Raw genomic sequence first — 15,926 nt, forward strand, 5'->3', positions numbered from 1 at the left:
AAAGCACCCTCCAAGACCAACCGCTTCGCTCAGTTTTTCTCGACCTCGCCGAAGGCAAAGGCAGAGCCCCAAACTGCGCGAGCTGCCCTCCAGAACGCCAGTGTTACCAATCCCGCCGCCCCGCCAATCAGCTCCGCCTCACTGTCATTACCGACCATCTCGCTTTCTACTGCGACTGCGGACAACCCAAACATGAACGAACCGCCTACCACGCTCTTTCAGCCTCCGTCACCGGAAGAGACTCGCCGTCTGACCAAGCAACATGCCCAGTTCGGCCCTCTCGGTCATCCGAGTCATCGGTATTCCAGTCGGCATCCCGGTGGCCATTTCCCCGAGCCCGTGATGGACGAGCCCCCGTATTATTATCTGATCACCACATATATTAGTTACCTGATCCTAATTGCTTTTGGTCACGTTCGTGATTTCTTCGGGAAACGCTTCCGTGAGGAGAATTATCGCCATCTGAAGCCACGGAATGGCTATGCAGCTCTCAACAGCGATTTTGATAACTTCTACGTCCGCCGCCTCAAGCTTCGTATCAACGATTGCTTTGAGCGGCCTGTCACTGGAGTGCCCGGAAGAAACATTACCCTCATCGACCGAGCGACGGATGACCACAACAAGAACTTTTACCTGACTGGCACTACGACCAACACCTTGAACCTGAGCTCCTACAACTATCTCGGGTTCGCTCAATCAGAAGGCCCCTGTGCGGATATTACAGAAGAGGCTGTTCGCAAGTACGGCATCACGCCCGTAAGCACACGCGCAGAGGTCGGTACACAAGATCTGCATATCGAGCTCGAGGATCTAGTCGCCAACTTTGTTGGCAAGGAAGCGTCCATGGTCTTTTCGATGGGATTCGGTACCAATGCAAACATCTTCCCGGCTCTCGTTGGCAAAGGTGACTTGCTTATTTCCGATGAGCTTAACCACGCCTCCATCCGGTTCGGTGCACGTCTATCTGGGGCCTCCATTGCCATGTTCAAGCACAACGACATGCGTGATCTAGAGTCAAAACTTCGAGAGGCTATTAGCCAGGGTCAGCCCCGTACTCACCGCCCATGGAAGAAGATTCTCGTCGTTGTCGAAGGTCTCTACTCAATGGAAGGCTCCATGTGCAATCTTCCCGGTCTCATTGCCCTCAAAAAGCGTTACAAGTTCTACCTCTTTGTCGATGAAGCACACTCTGTCGGAGCCATCGGGCCCAATGGCCGCGGTGTTTGTGATTATTTCGGAATCGACACCAAGGACGTCGATGTTCTCATGGGTACATTGACCAAGTCATTCGGTGCTAACGGGGGCTACATTGCTGCCGATACGGCGATGATCCACAAGCTCAAGGCAATCAACTCTGGCATGTTCTATGGAGAATCAACCGCCCCCGCTGTTATCGCGCAAATTGTCTCGGCACTTCGACTCATCAAAGGTGAACTCATTCCAGGCCAGGGTGAGGAGCGACTGCAGCGTTTGGCCTTCAACTCTCGATACCTTCGTCTTGGGTTGAAGCGTCTTGGCTTTATAGTGTACGGTCACGACGATTCGCCAATTATCCCTCTTCTCCTCTTCAACCCTGCCAAGATGCCGGCCTTCTCCCACGAAATGCTGAAGCGAAAAATCTCCGTTGTCATTGTCGGTTACCCCGCGACGCCTTTGGTTTCCTCGCGTGCTCGATTCTGTGTCTCGGCTGCCCACACAAAAGAGGATCTTGACCGTGTCCTGACAGCCTGTGACGAGATTGGAAACATTCTCCAGCTCAAGTTTTCCACCGGAGTCGCTGGCGGTGCTGTTCCCTTGACCGATGATATGGCGCCGCCTCCAGAGAAGGAAGTCCAGTGGCAACAGAAGCGGAACCCGATGATTGTCCCTCCTAGGTGGCGCATAGAGGACGTCATTAGGCGTGGTGTCCAAGATGTCAAGTCACCTCTGTTCTAAATGGACTCTCTCTTATCGTGATGTCAATTGCTTGACTACATTATAATGACCCATTTTGCTATGTCGATTTATGCCCTCATGGTAAACTTGGCGCTGCGGTTCATGCATCTGGGGGAAGTCTTCGGTGGCGTTTCTGATGCGCTCGGTTGATGCTGGTCATGCCGCCTCGTGTCGAACGGATATCAAAATTTTTTTTTGGTGTAAAAAAACACAACACCATCCACAACAATCTCGCTTCCTTGGTTGACTATTATTATTTTCTCAGGAGGGAGCGCCTTGAAACTGTTCAAAAGAAACGCACCACCCTACGAAACATTATATCATTATTTCTCTTCTTTTCACACCTTGGGTTTGCCCACTTCATTCGTTGTTATTTATAGACACCATTGCCGGGCCGTGTCCGCCTACCAAGTGCTGGGGGCTAGAGGCGAGCCCTCGCTGGTTACTGTTTACATACTGGGTTGCTCAACTACTGTACCTAATGAGACTCATGCACGGGTTGGGAGTACGTGGATAGCCTTCGACGATCGCTTATCGTTTGAAGTCACTGGATTATTATTACCATTTAGTATTATTCTAATTCAATGTCTCATTATCTTCTCGGAGCCTTTTGTAATAATTAATCGGTTTGCTATACTGCCTCACACCCTCCTTACTCGACAAGCATAGGAGTTAGACAGTTGATGGTCGTTACCAATTCTTAGACCTTGGCAGGGTTTTATAGAGTATAGATGCTGACACCAGCATAGCACGGCTACTGCGTTTCCGGAATGTTCCTTCCTGGAATGGTGTGGCGTTCAAACTACCAGGTATGTTCAATATCAACCATACGATCTAAGTACTTATAAACGACATATGTTAACTATAGCATGGAATCGTTAATTAATTTGTTAATAGAGTTTATTCATTGCTATACTGAAGAGTAGGTAGGTGCGTAGTAGATACCCCGAATCCAATGCCATGCCATCCAAAAACAAAAGCAAAGGCAAATGCAAAAGAAAAGCTAATCGAGGTACATCCAGAAACCACGCAAAACGGACGGGAAAAAAAAAAAAAAGACAAATAGGAAGTCAACGCCGGTGTATGATAAATGTATAGCCCGTCTGATACAAGCAGAACCAACGAGGGAAAGATAGATCTATGTCGAACGCGCCGTCCGTCTTCAGCGCAATGCACCACCGTGCAGGAATGAAATCTGACTCTAAGCCCGAGAAACATGGATGGATTCAAACAAAAGACGACAGAATGAGGTTCATTCAAAGGAATACCCGGTTGCTAATTGAGACACAGCACCAAATACAGAAGAAAACAAGAAAGGAAGCAAGAAAAAGCAAGTATAGGTCGTGACTTCGTAAGTGTTGCGTGAGACAACAGTTGGTGGTAGTTGGTTAAATGCATCAAACAGCACCATAATGTTGTCGGTCTTCGTTAAGAAGAGCCTGGCCCTCAGGGCTGGACTCAGGAGTCTGCTTGCGCACGGGCGAGGGGATCCAGCCTCTCATCCACCCGTGGACTCGCTTCCAGCGGCTTCGTCCGCGCTTGGGGTCTTCAACCTCGAGCACGGATTCTTCATCAGACTCAGTGCCGTACATGAGGAATTGCACACCCATGAAGCCGTCCAAGAAGAGGACACCAAAGGCGCCGAGGAAGAAGGGGATGGCGCGCGTCACCCACTCCACGCGATCGTTGCCGTCTGCGTCTGCCCATCCGCCGCCGCCGTATGGAGGCAGGTCATACCAAGCGTTCGGATTCGTTAAGAGAGATGAAGAGTAAAAGAAGTTCCCGCTAAATGCAGCCATGAATAGCAAAGGGGACAGGCCCGAGGTGCTCTTGCGACAGTAGTTCTTGTATAGCTGGGGAGGCCGCGAGCCGAGATATAGAGCCGTGGACATCCAGGAGAAAATGCTGCCAAGGAATTCAAGGGTCAAACCTGAAGAAGGCGGCAGTGGATCAACATCGGTCGGGGCTGCGTTGGCGGCCACAGCGCAAAGCATCGACGCTAGCAACACAGTTCGTGCGGCGGAGTTTTGGACGCTCAGGCCGCCGCCGGATCGAACAATAGATCGCCGAGAAGAACTCAGTTTCTTCTCTCTTGAATAAGACAATGATGACACGTTGTTCATGGTACCGACAGATCGGTCTTTGATATCGCCGGTATTCTTCGAATCTGAACTAGCGCCAACTTGCGGTGACGGACCGCACACGGTGGAATCGTCCTCGGAAAACGAGCAAGCCTCGAGGACATTCGGGGGCGCAGTGCCGTCATCATCCCGACCAGAAATAGCAGTATAGTCGTCGCCTCGGCGTCCCTTGTAATGAGTGTACCAGAAGAACTGGAATACAAGGGCTATATCGACCGACACATAGTAGCCCGCAATGATCACCTGCCAGGTGGCTTGCCGAGTAAGAAGAGCACCGAGCAGGTTGCCCATATCACCGAGGCACCATATAATCAGAAAAAATATAGACAGCCCAGAAGTCGACTGCAGCTGGAAGTTCTTATAGATCTGAGGAAGCTGGGCAAACAGCCATGATACAATGCTCAGCGTGCCGAGGGTCGACGAGAGGAGGGCAAGCGGGGTGGGGAGACATATGTGGAGATAGGACGAGATCGTAGTGAGAAAGGGCGACGTGGGCTCACAGTGCTGTGGAAGAGATTGGGCGACATAGTCTATTAAAGGAGGAGACATGTCCAGACTTCAGGTTATATCAGAGTGTACGTGAGTGGGAGCTGGAGGTTCAATCGAAACCCGGGCAGAATGGCGGACGCGACAGGACGGCGATAAGACGCTGCGGAGACGAGCGATAAAGGCGGAGGCGACTAACAAAGAGCGAGTCTAGATGAAAGACGACAGTATAAAGAGTGAGGAAGAAGAGGAGGGGAAGAGGACGAGAGAGAGAGAAAGAGAAATCATGAGGAGAGACGCAGCATTCGTGGAGCGTCGAGTCATCCCCCTTCAGTTGGTCACGAGAGATCGCGGGCTGATAAGAGTCCAAATCGGGAAGAACTGATAATCACCCGGAGCCGCCTGTGATTGGCTGCTGTTCAGGCAGCCAGGCATACACCTAACCCTAATCGGATTAGTCATGATTCTACTCTCCTACAATTGGAGCCAAGCAGCCATTACTGGCTTACTGTATTACAACTCTGCTGGAAAACACGCGAAGGAAATCACTTTTCTGCTCTGATTCATCAACCACTAACACAGTCCAAAATCTCCCTCTCTCCTTCGTGCCGAGTCACTGCCGACCCCCATGGCGACGGTGGTGCTTCGACCGACGCCCAGCCGACCGATCAGACCCATACTGCGACCACTGCTCTGGTCTGTCATATTCATAGTACTCTTCTCCTCCCTCTGCAGCTGAAGTGGGCGGTGGAATCCCGCGTCCATTCTTCCCTTTCTCCTGGATAAAATGGCCCAGTATAGCTCCACCGACTGCCCCCAGCAGTCCGTGTCTTTTCTTGTGTCCAAGGTAATATCCAGCCGCACCGCCGGTCATTGCACCTCCTGGACCGCGGGTACCGTCTCCGGTACCACCGGGTCCCTGTGGGATATCGACATCCAGATTAACGGACCCGGGGTTGGAAGACTGGAAATGTACGTTGGGTTCACTGCGGAATACTAGTTAGCTTCGCAATCTGGCATGACTGAGTTTATGGCTGAGTCTTTGACTGAGTCTTTGACTGAGTTTTTGACTGGGTGTATTGTATACGTACTAATAGTCTGCGTTCTGTGGAAGCTGGTTCTTGGGGTCGCAGTAGACATCGTGCTTGTGTTTATGCCTGCAGTCATGGCCTTTTGTAACAGGTGCACTCAGATGGTGCGACTGTCGGTAGTCTGCCTGGTCGCATTGCTGCTGGTCGAACGCGTATTGCTGCTCGTCGTAGTACTCGCCAGTCTGGTCGTAGCCGCTACCGTTGCCGTATGCAGGGTTCTGCACTGAACCAGGGTCATAGTAAGCATCGCCGCTTCCGGGAGTTGGGCGTTTAGAGGCTGAATGTCTGGGGGTCGAGTGCTTGTTCGAATGGCGAGACTGGTGTGACGTTGACTTCGACCTTGACTTTGAGCTCGAGTGTGGCTGCGACTGGCGGAAAGGGTTCGACATTTTGAATGTGAAGGCGTTATATGGATTTTCGATGAAGACGATAGGATCTGGTAGTAACCTGTAGAAAACGGCGATAGAGAATGTAAGGAACGTGCTGATGGACCCTGAAGCAGGTGAAGGAGGGCGTATTTATGTCAGCCAATAATACAAATTACCTCTATTGTCTTTGTTGTTTATTCAAAGAAGCTCTTTCTCGGTATTCAGAATCCCATTATATGCATCAGATCAAGTGAATCCACCAGTGCAGCAGCATTGTCCCCTCCATTATCTGGCAGATTAGGGCTCACTTCACATACTCATAACTCTGCTCAACAACCACATTCTTATGAATCACCCCTCCATCACTATTCCCCTGCACATGTTCATTCTCCCTCCCACTCGACCTCGTCGGCGATCTCCCCCCTTCCCTCTCCCTCCTCAACTCAGCCGACGAAGTCTCCGCCTCAATCGTAGAAATCAAAAACGCCTGATCCGTCTGCGTCGGCGGAAACGCAGAGCTGTGGTTCCCACTCCCCTTCTTCGAACTCCCCAGCTTATTCCAACTACTCAGCTCGTGGCTCTTGTAGCTCCGATAGCTACTGTCTGCGCGGGACTTGAGAGACGCAATGTACGAGCTTAGGGCTGGGAGACAGGCGCAGATGAGACCGATTCCTGCTTCGGCGTTTCTATACATCGAATATAAATCAGAACCATGTCTCAAATCAAGTTTTGGGTTAGTTAAGAAAGGAACGTACGCCGTCAGAACCGCATGAATCCAAAACCACGTCGTATCCGCGGTCTCGGACTCCTCCACCATCATATAAAGCCTCCAAACACTGAACCCGGTCGCCAGGCCACCAGCGCCCAAAATCCCTACAACCCTGAGCTTCCTCTTCAGCGACATCTGCAGCGACCACAGCATCGGCACGGGCAGGATCAGAATCCACAGGTCGCTCGCGATACTAATAGCCGAGTCGGCGATGATGACGCTGCGCTGGTCGAGGCAAGACCCGCCGGTTACGTCGGGGCCGAGCCAGTATGTTGAGATGGGCTTGCAGAAGAAGATCTTGATGAAGAGCGCGGGGATGTAGTACAGCAGGAGGATTGTGATGCTGGCGTAGATGATCATTACCTTCTGGCGGTCTGGGGAGAAGATTCGGAGCATGATTGTTAGGAGGGCGAGTTTGATCACGAAGACCATCGGGACGTAGAGCAGGGTTACGGCGTAGGAGGCCTGGTATGTTAATTAATTAATGTGTCTTTAGCTGTTGTTTGCTTCGTACGCTACCTTTTGGAAGCTGATGAACTGGTCTTTGGAGACGTCCCAGGCGTGGTAGCCTCCACCGTAGGCATTGACTGTTCTGTTAGATATGAAACAGGCCAGTTGAATATTAGTAGAAGATGCGTTACATACGCACAAGCATATTCGCACAGAAGCCAATAAATAACACCTACCACAAACATAGGATGAGCACAACCCGTCAGTCTGCTAGAAAACAACCTACCCATCCTGTAATCGTCGTATCTATAAGGAAATAGTCAATGGTCAGCCAAATGCCTTAAAGCGATACACTTCCAAGCCATGGTAAATGCCGAGTACCAGGAATACTCACAATCCTCTAATCCCAACCCATTCCTCAGTCGCACCTTAACAGCAACCCGCGTCCCGACTGCAATCGTCACAACGATAATGCACACCACCTGGGTTGCGAGGTTTACCGTATGTAGTACATCTTCTGGGTTATCGAGGTTGGATACCGCGCCCGGGGGTGCCGGGATTGCTGGTTCTCTGGAGTCGGGCATCATGTATCTTTCTGAAGAATGCTAGAGTGCTTGGAAGGTGGTGAGGCGAAGCTCAGCTCGAGCGGGTTTAGGGAGGCGTGTACTTTTGAAGTCGTGGCAGCATTGACGTTAATGGAAGGCTATGGACGAGATATTAGGACATTGCCTCAAGTCGTCGACATGTGAGATAGAATGACAAAGCAATATGGAAAGATGAGACGCACAATGCACAACAAAATAGAATGGATAAAAAGATTAGAGCATTCCACCGGAGTCGCACAAAAGGGAGAGATGGAAGCTGCGGGTCCTATAATCCAGGACAAGCCGAAGAGGAAGGCCAGCGATGAGCAGCAAGCACCAAGCACCAAGTGCTCCGGCCAAAGCCAGGAACTCCATAGTCACAGTGTGCAGCAGCCGGCTCAGCAGAGAGCAGGATCGGCTCCATGATCCACGCAATAAGCGCGAATAGTACTGGCAATCCTACCCTCCTCCCAAGCCCCAGCCCCAAAATCCTTACACCGTTGACTGAATATCAATCAGATCCAGGAGTATGTCTCACTCGCAGCTCTCGGAAACGTAGCCGAAGTGCTCTGGGAAACGCAGCCGACGTGCTCTCTCCAACGTCTTCCATGCGATATTTGTAAATCCTACTCCTGAGTAGCCTATAGGCAGGTCAGCCGGTAGGAGGAGGACGGAAGATTAGCCCGTTATGCACTGCAAGCCATTCTTTTATTAGCGATCAACTGGATGTATCAATCCCCATCTGCAATCTGCACAGTGGCCCAGCAGAGCATAGCATATAGCATAACTACGAGAGTCCCGATCGACCACCGGCCATCCCGGCTCCCGGCTCCCGCTGCGTTTACGAAAGAACAATAGCAGCAACCAAGAGAAAGAACGGCAGGTAAGCCCCGATTGTTTAACGATTTGCCCGGGATATAGCCGGCGCGCGCCGCTGAGCCGGGTTCATATTCCTACATAATTTCCCTCGGGGTTCTTTAAATTCCTTGGCTGGACGCTGGACAGATCAAACTCAGACAACCATAGCAGATGCCAGACGGCACGGATAGTGCGGGCCGGGGATCGCAATCCTTCTGCCTGGCGACAGCGGCGTTCGACCGTTCGTGCAACAAAAAGTACCCTGATCAGCGTGTTTCAGTTTTCATTTTCAGTTTTCACAGAGGCGCCGATGCGCGATGCGGGCCGGTTTACCGGGGTTGGGTGGAAAAGGATTCGAGACCCCTGTTCTGGCGGGAATGGCTGCAGACGTTGGCGGCTTGTTCTTGGCGAATTAGGGCTTTCCGCTGGCCACGACGGATGCAGAGACATGGCCAGTTATGGGTCTCTGGTTGGTTCCACTGGTTTTTGAAAGACCGGAGGAGGATTGGGCTTTTTTATTTTATTATTTTTTTTTTTTCTTTTTGTCCCCTGAACGCAAAGGATGAACAATGGAATTCTACTTCGTATAACATTGTGTATTGTTGCTGAAGGCTGGTTGAGCCCCTTTTCCTCTCTCAAGAGACTACTCCTACTCCGAGAGGGTGTCAGATTTCCCGACGCAGTGGGAAGAGATCTTCCTGCCTTTACGACGAATTCGAATTATCCGCGCAACTGAAGGCCGATCCTGTGAGTTGCCCTGTCAGTCATGATTCAGTTCATGGTTCTGGGCTGTAGATCTTACCAATTAGTCCGGTGGCGTAGGCATCGATGATTTGGATGACAACGCCGTAAGTTGCTCCGACGCAGAAGAACAGTCCTAGAAGCACGATACCGACGTGCAGGATGTACGTGATCTTCTGCATCAGGGGTCCCTTCTTGTAGTGGCCGTGGTCGTGCAGCCATAACCAACCGGGCAGGCTCATGGCGAGAGGTGCGAAGCACACCGATCCCACGAGAGAAATGAGATAGTTGAAGATGGGGATTGATGAGGCGAGGATGAATGCCAACGCGCCGAGCAGCGTCGTGCAGGCTAACCAAGTACCCCAATGCACAACAGTGTTGGCTTGCAGGTGGCGTGTATTTCCGAGAATACGAACAAAAACATACTTCGCACCGACCTGATACAGACAGAATTGGTTAAAAGCGAAATGGCAAAGGCGAAAGGCGCTTACATGTAAATAGAGGGTGCCGCTGACAATCAGCCCGAGCAATGCAACACCATAAGAAACCATCTTGATCGTTTGTCCGGCACTCTAAACGCAACCAAATTATTAATTGTTCTTCAGAAGAAAAAGAGGGAGAACATACACCTAGCGATGGACTGGCCACCCACATCCCACACCACCGATACACGACCAAGCTGAAAGCAAGGTAAGACGCCGTCACCAAAGTCATACATACATACAGCGGCTTCTTGTAGTCCTTCGGGTTGCGCATCTCCGAAATAACCGGCAAGAAGGCACTGGTGCCAGCCGAAGAAACAAATATCGTGCAGGACGCGACCATCCCGGCAGCAAACCCGGGGTTGTTGATATTAACATAGCCCAGGTCGTATGGCCCCTCCTGCGGTGCAGCCGCCGGCCGGTCTTGAGTAGTCACTCCGATCACGACAATCAACACGGCGATGTAGATGGACAAGAACCCCGCGTAGCTTAGCCAACCGACGTGCTCGAGCTTGCGGATCGAAGCGGTGCCCACAATCACCACTGTTGCGAGGAGCGACCACCAGACGGTGCAGGCAGCATGGTGCGAGAGGGCGTTCAGCGCAGTAGAGACACCGATAATGCCACTGCCAGTCACCAATACGTAGCCAATAATGAACAGGAGTCCTGCAGCCTCCTTCGCGACAACGCCCCCCGCAAACTCGGCCATGTCCGCGATGGAATGGCAGTGCGGGTGTCTGTTGCGGAAGTTGCCCAGGATCACGAAGCAGTAGGTATTGAATGCACCCCAGGCCACAATACTAATTGAACCGCCCACGGCTCCCAGTGAGTACAGTGCTGATGGAAGCGAGAGCACGCCTGTTGCGAAGAGGATTTTGGTGAAAATCACAGTCGCATTGAACCAGCCCACCTTGCGAAAGTTGACCCCCGAGTCTGTCTTCTTGAACACCTCCCCTTCCTCCTCCAGGGTCACCGACTGAGGGCTTGCATTCCCAGAGACATAAGCCTCGAGAGTATTTGCTTGCTCCTTATCACGCATTGTTGTTGGTGGTGATGGTTTTCTTAGGAGAGATTGGGAAGGGCAGTTAAACAAACTGGCAAAACCGCTGGAACCAAAAACAGACGAAGACGACCTTTATAACAGCAAAAGTCATGATAACCAGGAGAACACTGCGACCAGCAGCCAGAATCACCAGTACAGAGAGCAACCCTGCCTGGCAACTCCCGCCCGCTTGCCTAGCGACTAGGCCAAGCAGATCACACACTAATGCATCCCCTGGCCGGGGGTTTTCCAACTCTTTCCAGGCCTGGACAGCAGCGGATAAGAAATTTAAGAACTCTGCGGCCCTCAAAGAATCATTATTCATGACTCTCCGGTTGCGCAATCAGCGAACATTACTGCATTCGGGTTCAACGCCTGCTGCCGAGTAACCGGGTAGAAACTAGACAGGGATCGAGACCGACACGACAGGAAACTGTTTCGGATAAGATAATGACAACCGTTATCCTATCTTTGGCTGCATAGCTCCGGTGGGAGCTGCTAGCGAAAACTCAATTAAGAGCAACCCACACCTGGCCCGATGCTGCATCCCGATTTGTGCTCCGCGAAGGATCTCCCGTGGGGTGTATCAATGACAGCGACAGATATGGTGGAACTCAACGCGGTCCGTCGCAGTCGACGACGACCGGTACAGTAGAGTACGTACCTTGTACTCCGTAGCCCCCCAACAGACACGACATCAATTGCCCCTCATTCCCTCTACTCCCTTCTCTTTCTTCCCTGCCCCTCTTCCCTGTATTGCATCTCTCATTCTGCCGCTTGCACCATATCTCCTCACTCACCTCACCTCAATTGACAATGCCCTCTACCACGCTCCAAGACGGCTACCGTCTAGGAGCCGACATCGGTGGCACATTCACAGACGTCTACGCCTTAACACCAGAAAACCAAATAGCACGAGCCAAAGTCCCCACCACCATCCCGGACCAAAGCATCGGAATCAAGAACGGGATCCGCAAGGTCCAACAGACCCTCAAAGACCGCTTCGCCTGGGACGGCAAGTTTCAGTTCATCCACCACGGCACGACGGTCGGCACGAACGCCGTGCTCGAGGGTAAGGGCGCGCGAACGGGGCTGATCGTTACGGCTGGGCATAAGGATATCCTGGCCGTGCGCAGGTCGCAGATCCCCGGGGGGTTGGGCGCTTGGTTGCATTATACCCCGCCTGAGCCGATTGTGCCTCTGGAAAGGGTGATACAGTGTCAGGAGCGGATGTCTGTTGATGGGGAGACGGTTGACGAGGTTGATTTAAATGCGCTGAGGGCCGATTTGAGCGCGTGGGTTGGTGAGGAAAAGCCCGAGGCTGTGGCGATTTCGTTGCTGAACTCGCACGCTAATAATGAGCACGAGGTGAAGGTTGCGGGTGTGGTTCGTGAAGTGCTCGGTGAGGACACGACCATTATTTGCTCGAGCGATGTTCTCAGAGAGGTTGGCGAGTATGAGCGGACGGTTACAACGTGTACCAATGCGCTTGTCAAGCCTGTTGTCCAGACCTATCTCAGTAATCTGCAGAAATTGCTTGCAGACGACGGGGATCTCATCCGTATTCTCAAGTCAGACGGTGGGTTAACGAGCTTGGATCTGGCGGGGGAGTTGCCGGTTAATATTTTGATGTCCGGTCCCGCTGGGGGTGTACAAGGTGTTGCGGACGTTGTCACGAGAAATACTCCCTATAAGAACTTGATCACATTCGACATGGGCGGGACGTCAACAGACGTTGCCATTATCCACCAGGGCAGACCACAGCTTCGTCGCGAGACGGTGGTGGGCTCACTTACAGTCCGCTCGCCTGCTGTTGACATTCGAACTGTGGGCGCAGGAGGCGGGTCCATCGCCAAATACATGGACATCACCGAGACGATGCGAGTCGGCCCAGAGAGTGCCGGCGCAATTCCAGGACCTGCCTGCTACAGCAAGGGCGGGAGTGAAGCCACCGTCACAGACGCCAACCTTGTGCTGGGGTACCTGCCAGAGAACCTGCTTGGGGGAGAATTCACCCTACAGGCAGAAGCTGCATTGGCTGCGGTTGGCGAGATAGCGAAGCAGATGAAACTATCTGTAACCCAAACCGCCGAAGATATTGTCAACCTAGTGAACGAGACTATGTACGGGGCGCTGCGTTTAGTCTCTGTCGAGCAGGGCTATGATCCGAAGGAGTTTGCCCTAGTTGCCTTTGGAGGTGCAGGTCCTCTCCATGCAAACGCCGTGGGAAAGCTACTCGGGGCCTGGCCCGTTATTGTGCCCCCATCTCCAGGGACTCTGTGTGCCCTAGGTGATGCCACTACAAGGCTTAGCCACTCTCAATCGCTGTCCTACATCCGCTTGCTCTCGGCCACAACTTCCCAACAGGTCAAAGACCGGTTTGACGAGTTAGAGCAGACCTGCAAAGAGACGATGAAGGGTTCAAATTCGAACCAAGAAATGCAATTGAACATCGGTTACCATTTAGACCTTCGATACCGCGGTCAAGCATTGAACCTGACGGTCGAGCTAGAAGCTCAAGATCTGCTGCTGGAAGACGGCCCGTGGAGAGAGCTGCTACAGGCAAAGTTCGACCAGCTCCATGATCAGCAGTTCAAGTACTGTCTTCCCAATTTCGAGCTCGAGTTGATGCGCCTAGAAGTTGTCGCCGTCGATGCGACTCCCGGCATTGACATCCCGCAGCTCAGTAAAGCCGGATCAAGCGCGCCATCTGCCGAAGCACTGGTCTCGAAGAAGAATATCATCATAGAGGGACAGACAATGGAGGCCAAGCTGTGGGATCGCGAGAAAGTAAGCTTCCAGGGTGTCCGTGTGGACGGACCCTGCATCATCACTGAAACGGACAGCAACACCCTGATCCTCCCGGGTTGCTATGGTGAAGTTGATTCGGTCGGGAACATACTTATACGCCCTAGTGATGACACGGTGAGAGAGCAAACAAAGGATGAGACTTCAGAGGCAGCACTAGAGATCGTGCAGTCGACACCACTAATCCCTACGCTTGTTGCCTCTGCCCTGGCCTCCATCCGCAGCGAGATGGATACCCTCATGCTCCGCTGTAGTATGTCGCCAGCGATCCGCGAGCAGCAGGATGAATTTAACGTCATCACCACTGCTGACGGCAAGATGCTGGTCGGTCAGTTTGGCAGTTTCATCACCCAGTTCCTCCGTGCATGGAAGGGGACGATCGAGGAAGGCGATGTGTTTATCACCAACGACACCTACATGATCGAGGGAGCCGTAACGCACTTGAACGATGTGATTGTCCTGCTACCAATCTTCCACGAGCACAGACTCATCGGGTGGGCGTCGCAATTTGGACACTTGACCGATGTAGGCGGAATCGTCCCAGGCAGTATGTCCATCAACGCTTCATCCATCTTCGACGACGGCGTCCAGATCCCCTGCATCAAGCTCTACGCAAAGGGCACCATGAACACCGACCTAGTCGATCTACTCTGCCGCAACTCGCGCCAGCCCGACTGGTACAGGTCCGACCTGATGGCCATCATCACCGCGTGCCGAACAGCGGCCAGCCGAGTCTGCGAGCTGATCTTGCGGTTCGGATGCGAGATCTACCTCGCCGCCTGCTCAGAGCTCCTCCTGCGCAACCGCACCGCAATGAGCAAAATCATCGACACAGATTTCGGCGACCAGCCCAGCACATTCACCGACTTCGTCGACGACGACGGCCACGGCATCGGGCCCTGGGCGCTGACTTGCACAATGACCAAGATCGAGGGTAGCCGCCTGCTCTTCGACTGGACCGGCACATCCCCGCAAAGCGACCACGCCATCAACTTCTACCTCTCCGAGACCATGTTCCGCATGTTCATTGGCTACTACATGATCGCGGCCGCCGCACCAGGCACCGTCATCAATGACGGCTTCCACGACCTCATCGACATCCACATCCCCGAGGGCACTGTCCTGAAACCCGTCCGCCCGGCGCCCATCTCATGCCGCACACATCTAATGGGCCGCACAATGGACGTCATGCAAGCGCTCATCGGGCAAAGGAACCCCGTGTACGCGGCCGCGGCGGGGTTCAGCGACTCCCCGCACTTCTTCTACTCCGGATACAAGCCAGACGGCGAGTGGTACCAGTTATATCAGATCGGGTTCGGGGGTGTCCCGGGGCGCAACGCCGGCGATGGTCTAGACTGCCACTGTTTGTTCCCGGCAATCAAGTCCATCCCGACGGAGATCATCGAGCTGAATTACCCGCTCCGCATTGAAGCTAACGAGAGTGTCCCTGATAGCGGCGGGGCAGGGTTCTACCGTGGTGGGAACGCGCAGCGCACGCACTACCGGTTCTTGTCGCGCGGCGAGTTCAGTCTGCATGATGACCGGTGGTTCACGAAGCCGTGGGGGATCCGTGGTGGGAAACCTGGGGCGAGGTCGAGGAAGGTTCTGTATCGGTACTCGAAGTCGTGGGATGCGCCCCCGGTGGAGGTCCTCCCGTCGAAGTGCGATCATGTTCGGGTCGACCCAGGTGATCTTCTTGAGTGGGTTACATGGGGAGGCGGTGGGCTTGGGGATCCGTTGACGAGGCCTGCGGAGAAGGTCGCGCTGGAGGTTCGTCGGCGGTTGGTAACTATTGACGGTGCGCGTGAGAATTACGGTGTGGTTGTCAATTCTGAGGACCTTACTGTGGATGAGAGTGCGACTGAGGCTTTGAGGAAGAGTATGGCGGATGCTCGAGGTGCGGGGAGTCAAAAGTACGATCGCGGTGGCAGTCTGGAGGAGTTGAGAGAGTTATGTTTGAAGGAGACGGGGCTTCCTGCGCCCAGTCCGCAGTGGGAGGTCGAACTGTATGGACCGCACGTGAGGATTCCATATGTCCAAGAGTGGTATTCGCGCATGAACGAGGCGAAGGGATGGGGATTGTAATGATAATTGATCGGGCATACTTACTTGTTGTATGTAAATACTGTACGGCTATCCTTGACGGAGCAAATATGGAATATAATACGGTC

General features: G+C 52.9%; 6 protein-coding genes across 6 annotated transcripts; 2 read left to right on the forward strand and 4 right to left on the reverse strand.

Moving 5' to 3' along the window:
- Nucleotides 1–192: 192 nt before the first annotated feature.
- On the forward strand, nt 193–1,935 carry lcb2 (putative serine palmitoyltransferase 2; the record flags this gene model as incomplete). Its single annotated transcript, XM_040840891.1, has 1 exon — nt 193–1,935. The coding sequence occupies one exon, from the start codon at nt 193–195 to the stop codon at nt 1,933–1,935; it is 1,743 nt and encodes a 580-aa protein (XP_040707404.1).
- Nucleotides 1,936–2,778: 843 nt separating this feature from the next.
- On the reverse strand, nt 2,779–3,333 carry ASPSYDRAFT_245870 (uncharacterized protein). Its single transcript, XM_040844142.1, has one exon. The coding sequence runs from the start codon at nt 3,151–3,153 to the stop codon at nt 2,836–2,838; it is 318 nt and encodes a 105-aa protein (XP_040707405.1). The 5' UTR covers nt 3,154–3,333; the 3' UTR covers nt 2,779–2,835.
- Nucleotides 3,333–6,042, reverse strand: ASPSYDRAFT_25660 (PQ-loop repeat-containing protein; the record flags this gene model as incomplete). Its single annotated transcript, XM_040844188.1, has 3 exons — nt 3,333–4,632; nt 5,243–5,548; nt 5,654–6,042. 3 exons carry the CDS (start codon nt 6,040–6,042, stop codon nt 3,333–3,335), a joined length of 1,995 nt encoding a protein of 664 aa, XP_040707406.1.
- Nucleotides 6,043–6,325: 283 nt separating this feature from the next.
- Nucleotides 6,326–7,824, reverse strand: ASPSYDRAFT_25661 (uncharacterized protein; the record flags this gene model as incomplete). Its single annotated transcript, XM_040844189.1, has 5 exons — nt 6,326–7,255; nt 7,310–7,377; nt 7,436–7,472; nt 7,527–7,546; nt 7,635–7,824. The coding sequence occupies 5 exons, from the start codon at nt 7,822–7,824 to the stop codon at nt 6,326–6,328; spliced, it is 1,245 nt and encodes a 414-aa protein (XP_040707407.1).
- Nucleotides 7,825–9,374: 1,550 nt separating this feature from the next.
- Nucleotides 9,375–11,353, reverse strand: ASPSYDRAFT_246145 (uncharacterized protein). The gene is made up of 3 exons (XM_040844144.1): nt 10,051–11,353; nt 9,915–9,995; nt 9,375–9,860 (listed from the first exon to the last, which is right to left on the reverse strand). Exons 1-3 carry the CDS (start codon nt 10,942–10,944, stop codon nt 9,459–9,461), a joined length of 1,377 nt encoding a protein of 458 aa, XP_040707408.1. The 5' UTR covers nt 10,945–11,353; the 3' UTR covers nt 9,375–9,458.
- Nucleotides 11,354–11,763: 410 nt separating this feature from the next.
- ASPSYDRAFT_83656 (uncharacterized protein) lies at nt 11,764–15,840 on the forward strand (the record flags this gene model as incomplete). The annotated part of the gene is made up of 1 exon (XM_040851252.1): nt 11,764–15,840. One exon carries the CDS (start codon nt 11,764–11,766, stop codon nt 15,838–15,840), a length of 4,077 nt encoding a protein of 1,358 aa, XP_040707409.1.
- Between the last annotated feature and the right edge of the window lie 86 nt (nt 15,841–15,926).

This window comes from Aspergillus sydowii (genome assembly GCF_001890705.1).
Source record: "Aspergillus sydowii CBS 593.65 unplaced genomic scaffold ASPSYscaffold_1, whole genome shotgun sequence".
Classification (NCBI taxonomy): domain Eukaryota; kingdom Fungi; phylum Ascomycota; class Eurotiomycetes; order Eurotiales; family Aspergillaceae; genus Aspergillus; species Aspergillus sydowii.

Coding starts and splice junctions, on each gene's coding strand:
- ASPSYDRAFT_246145 (XM_040844144.1), bottom strand. CDS start 10,944: ATGCGTGATAAGGAGCAAGCAAATACTCTCGAGGCTTATGTCTCTGGG. Junction 9,996..10,050: donor TGGCCAGTCCATCGCTAGGT/GTATGTTCTCCC, acceptor GGTTGCGTTTAG/AGTGCCGGACAAACGATCAA. Junction 9,861..9,914: donor GCGGCACCCTCTATTTACAT/GTAAGCGCCTTT, acceptor TGTCTGTATCAG/GTCGGTGCGAAGTATGTTTT.
- ASPSYDRAFT_245870 (XM_040844142.1), bottom strand. CDS start 3,153: ATGTTTCTCGGGCTTAGAGTCAGATTTCATTCCTGCACGGTGGTGCAT.